The sequence below is a fragment of the Lathyrus oleraceus genome, chromosome 6, assembly GCF_024323335.1.
Source record: "Lathyrus oleraceus cultivar Zhongwan6 chromosome 6, CAAS_Psat_ZW6_1.0, whole genome shotgun sequence".
Lineage (NCBI taxonomy): Eukaryota > Viridiplantae > Streptophyta > Magnoliopsida > Fabales > Fabaceae > Lathyrus > Lathyrus oleraceus.
In genome coordinates this window covers 470116156-470121963 of record NC_066584.1, presented here as the reverse complement: position 1 = coordinate 470121963, position 5808 = coordinate 470116156, and the positions used below count along the sequence as shown (strand labels likewise).

Here is a 5808-nt window from a genome sequence, read left to right as displayed (position 1 = left end):
ATAAATATTTTGTCACATTTATTGATGATTATAGTCGTTTTGTTTGGATATATTTACTTCGGTCTAAATCTGAAGTGTTTTCTATGTTTAAGAAATTTTTGACATATGTTGAAACTCAATTTCAAGCAAGTGTTAAAAATTTTCGCTCTGACTCTGGTGGTGAGTACATGTCTCATAAGTTTCAGGAATACCTTAAACAAAAAGGCATCTTGTCGTAACGATCTTGTCCTAATACCCCTTAACAAAATGGTATGGAAGAACGTAAGAATCGTCATTTGCTTGATGTAACACGCACATTGCTTCTCCAAGCTTCTGTACCATCCCGATTTTGGGTAGAGGCTCTTTCCACAACTGTCTTCTTGATCAATCGTCTTCCTTCTACAGTTATTGAACTTGATTCTCCTTTCTTTCGTCTTTTTAAAATTCATCCTGATTATAGTGCTTTACATACTTTTGGGTGTGTGTGTTTTGTTCACTTGCCTCCTTTTGAAAGGCATAAGCTTGGAGCACAATCTGTTCAATGTGCATTTTTGGGATATAGTTACTCTCATAAGGGATTTGTGTGTTATGATGTCACTAACCATCGTTTTCGCATTTCTAGAAATGTGACATTTTTTGATAATCAGTTAATGATATTGTTACTCTTCCTAAGTTTTCTATCATGCCGCAATCTATTGAACGTTATAAACCAGGTCATGTATATGTTAGACAAAACAGGCAGCAGGTTCCCACACCCCTTCCCGATGCTGAACCGCCACTTGATCCTATACCGGTTGAACCATGACGTTCTGGTCGAATATCTCGTCCACCAGATAGATATTCACCAGACATGTATGATTCCTCACATACTTCTCTGACTGCCACACTCTCTAGCATATTTATTCCTACTTGTTACTCACAGGCTGTTAAGGATGTGCGATGGATAAAAGCAATGAATGAAGAGCTTCAAGCTCTTCAAGAGAATTTCACATGGGATATTGTCTCTTGCCCTCCTGATGTAAAAACTATAGGTTGCAAATGGGTGTATTTTGTGAAATTGAATTCTGATGGGTCCCTCAATCATTACAAGGCTCATTTGGTTGCGTTAGGAAACAAGCAGGAATATGGAATTGATTATGAAGAGACATTTGCACCGGTTGCCAAAATGACAATTGTCCGCACGATCATCTGTATAGCTGCTTCTAATGGGTGGACTCTTCATCAAATGGATGTGAAGAATGCTTTTCTTCATGGTGACCTGACAGAAGATATTTATATGACTCCACCTCAAGGCTTATTCTCTTCATCTAAAGGCGCGTGTTAGCTCAAACGCTCCTTATATGGTTTGAAACAGGCACCTAGAGCATGTTACGAGAAATTCCGCTCCACTCTACTTGGATTCTCCTTTACTCAAAGTCAGTATGATTCATCTTTATTTATTCATAGCACATCTGCGGGTATTGTTCTACTTCTTTTGTATGTTGATGATATGGTTATTACTGGTTCGGATCATGCTTCCATTCAGCAACTTAAGCAACAGTTACAAGCATCATTTCACATGAAAGATCTGGGTAATCTACATTATTTTCTTTGTCTTGAGGTTCATTCTACATCCAAGGGCATCTTTCTCCATCAACACAAGTATGCTAAAGATTTGATTTCTATGGTCGGTCTCGAATCGGCTAATCCGGTAGATACTCCTCTTGAGGTTAATGTTAAATATCATCGTGATGATGGTGATCTTTTGCCTGATCCCTTATTGTATCGACAACTTATGGGTAGCCTCAACTACTTGACTATTACTCGCCCCGACATATCTTTTGTTGTTCAACAAGTAAGTCAATTCATGCATTCTCCTTGCCATCTTCATTTGGCTGCGGTTCGTCGTATAATTCGCTACTTAAAGGGAACCTCTCACCGCAGATTATTCTTTTCCGTTGGAATTTCTCTTCAGTTGAGTGCTTATAGTGATGCTGATTGGGCAGGGTGTCCTGATACTCGTCGATCTATTACTGGTTGGCGCATGTTTCTTGGTTCTTCATTGATCTCTTGGAAAAGTAAGAAGCAAGCAAGAGTTTCTAAATCTTCTACTGAATCAGAGTATCGTGCCATGTCTGCTGCTTGTTCAGAAATACTTTGGCTTCGTGGTCTTTTGGCTGAACTTGGATTTCCCCAAACAGAGCCGACTTCACTTTATGCTGACAATACAAGTGCCATTCAAATTGTTGCAAATCCTATTTTTCATGAACGCACCAAACATATCGAAGTTGATTGTCATTCAATAGGTGACGCCTACGATGATCGAATAATATCACTTCCTCACGTCAGTACTCAGTTGCAGGTTGCAGATATTCTTACCAAGGTTGTTCCACGCCCACGACATCAGTTTCTTGTTAGCAAATTGATGCTCCTTGACCAGGCGTGTCAATTTGAGGGGGGATGTTAATCAGGAAATAATCAAACACATTTATTGTAAATAATTTACATTCATAGAATAGAAAATTAGTCATTAAGAGCTGTAATTAATTGTGATTAGTCATTATGAGTTGTAATTACCGACACTATTATATATAGTATCAAATGCAATGAGAAAGGCATCAAGCCAAAATTTTTAACATATATATATATAAATATATATATATATATATATATATATATATATATATATATATATATATATATATATATATATAATATATATATATATATATATATATATATATATATATTATATATATATATATATTATATTATATTATTATATATATATAATATATATATATATATATATATATATATATATATATATATATATATATATATATATATATATTGTTTTTTAATAAAATAAATTAATAATATAGGGAAAAATAAAAAAAATCAGAAATGGTAGATGAATTAATATCGAAAAGTATAGAATAAAAAACATTAATAATTTATTAATAGTGTAAAATATCATATAATTTGGAATAAACAAATTTTGTTAAAATGATATATGATTTGAGACGGAATTCATATTAATATTAACCAATTGTTTGAATTAAAGTAGAAGAAATTGTAGAATTAAATCCTTTTTTGTTACTCTAATTGGCAATCGAATCTTTTGTATAGATTTAGAAGGTTTTCGTAATGTACAAATCAACTCATCCATATATGGCGATTTCATTGACGTATAAACGACATGTACACTTTCTAAGAGTCAAATTTTGAGTTTGGTACCAAATATAACTGGCCACTTTCATAAGCAAGAAAGACATGGCATGGTTTTCTTTCACAAACTGTCCATTCATTAATAAAACTAAACTACGCACATTATACTATTTCAAAATAGCATATGGTAGGTAATTTGCAACATTAACTGTGCCAATGATAGTTGATGTTTTCATTTTGACATGAATCTACAGAAACATCAACAAATGAATAAAGTGTGGGCGTGTCTTTGACAAGTTAAAATGTAAAATTTACACAAATTTCTACCTAAAACCTAAAATGTCAACTTCAAGTTTAAGATTATTTTAGAAGTTCTAATTGATAAATTAGGCTCTTGCGGCATCTCCAAAGTTCCTATTTATTTTTATATTCTTTTTGTGATGCTTATGTCGTATTTCGAAAAAATGAGAGAACAACCTAGCGAAGCGAATTCGCACGCTCACAATGATGGACTGAACAGAGTTGCCACCGAACTTTATTTATTCCTAAAAGGAAAGGGGAATATCGATAAAATCCAAGAAAGAACGACAATGATTATGGTTGTCGCAACCAAATCAGGGTTCGGGAGTCGATTACGTAAGGGGAAGGTATTAGCACCCCTCACGTCCGTTGTACTCAACGAGAACCGTTAGGTTAGTTGTGCGCGTCAGTGTTAGTTTGAAATGTTAGGCTTCTAAAGTTATTGGGTGGGAAAGAAAGAATGGAAAAGAGGAGAATGTTTTTGGGTTTGTAACGAGGAGGACTAAACCTAAGTTTTTTATTAATGGGTCTGACAAGATTTACGAATCCTGCTCCTACGTATCTCCGGGTGCAATAGAGAACTCAAGGCTTACGTAGTTCTGTGTAGAAAAATGTTTCTTTGTTGGTCGATTTTAGCGAAAGCTACTTTGTGTCAATCGACGAAAACATTGGTGGACTACCCAAAACAAGTGGAGAAGGGGACGTTTGCATCACGGCCAAATGGATTTACAAATCAACATTCGCGGGCAACGTCGCAAGCTTGCTCACACGTTCAAGTGGACAAAACATTGTTTTGGATCGTCTTGAAACAAAATACCTTTCGTTTGAGAAAATGGTTTAAGGATCAATCGCATGGCGGCGAGAAAAAGATTTGATTGGTTTGATGTGTTTCGAGTAATGGCGAGAACTTGGATGGGCGAGATATCCATCTCGAGTCCTAGTCTCAGGAGTGCGTGGTATCCACCACGTTCCATTTCCATCTTATTTTGCAAAAGGTATTTAATAAGAATTAAGTGTTTTTGAATTTGATTGAGAAAAGGGTTTAAAGAAACCGTGTTGACAAATTTGGATGATGGCGAGAACTAAGATAGGCGAGATATCCATCTCGAATCCTAGTCTCAAGAGTGCGGGGTATCCACCATGTTCCATTTACATTTTATTGAAAAGGTGTTAAATAGGAATTAAGTATTTTCGAGTTTTTAATATGAAAATGGTTTGACGTTGGATCAATCATTTGATGAATGATCGAGAAAGATTTGAATGAAGTGGTTTGAAAGAAATGGAATAGATAGAAATGGATTTATTTGTTTATTGAGAAAATACTCGACGTTGGATCGAGTCATTATTTTTGATATTTTCGAAAAGAAATTGATTTTATTCTTGTGTTAGTAACTAGCTAAACAGTCAAGCAAATAAAGAAATAAAACAGTAAAGTTATTACACATCATGGGAGTGGGGGTATATTTTATCGAATGGGGATTCAAAATAATGAAATAAATAAATCGGGTCCAATCAACGAGTACACAATGCATGAGTGTAGGTGCGATTAAACGATCTCATTGTAAGAAAGCCAAAGAGTAAGCTATGTGAGGTTGGTGGCTATGCTTAAAAGCAATCGACTTACAAGGGTGTGGAGATGGGGGAGTGATAACTAAGTAATGTGCTCAAAATCGGCTTACGCATCATGACAAACATTGGAGAGTCATGTGCGACAAATCAAAATGCGGCAAAATACTATCAATATATCGATAAAGTAATCACGGCATGACAACAATGGAATGGTTGAACCCATAAATTAAAACCGATGTTTTAGCAATAAACAAAATCGAGGACAAAGGGCGAGATCAACGAGTATTGGATAAATGCATACAGTATAAAAGGATATTAGAAGAAATAAAACAGAAAATTAAATGTATATCAAAATCCATACATGCCACACATGGGTATCGAACCCACCACTCAAAGGGAGGTGAGACAACTCCCCCTCCACCCGGCCACAGACGGTCAGTTGTTAGACTAACAGCAACCAAACATATAAACATTTAAAACCCAAATAAAAAAAAACTTGGAAAGATCAAACGCACTGAAAAACTGATAACTCTTCTTCCTCTCTCAAACGAAAATCCAAACTCTTCAAAATGCAAAAAAAAAACTTTCTGCCTCTTTCAAAAAGGAAACATCTATTTGGAATTGTAAGGAACAGAAGAATGATTCGGCAACAACTGAATCAATAGCACTCGACTCAAACCAAAACAAACACAAAAGAAATCAAAGTGAAATCAGAGTTGGACTTGGAAACCACCTTCTTAACATTCTATGGTTATGAATGGATGCAACACGAAGTTGAAACGCAATGGAGATCGAAGACGAAGCTAACCG

At 35.2% G+C, this 5808-nt stretch overlaps 1 protein-coding gene across 1 annotated transcript; it reads left to right on the top strand.

Annotated features, from left to right (window-relative positions):
• Positions 1–1468: 1468 nt before the first annotated feature.
• Positions 1469–2425, top strand: LOC127096300 (uncharacterized mitochondrial protein AtMg00810-like). The gene has a single exon (XM_051034886.1). The coding sequence runs from the start codon at positions 1469–1471 to the stop codon at positions 2423–2425; it is 957 nt and encodes a 318-aa protein (XP_050890843.1).
• Positions 2426–5808: the final 3383 nt, after the last annotated feature.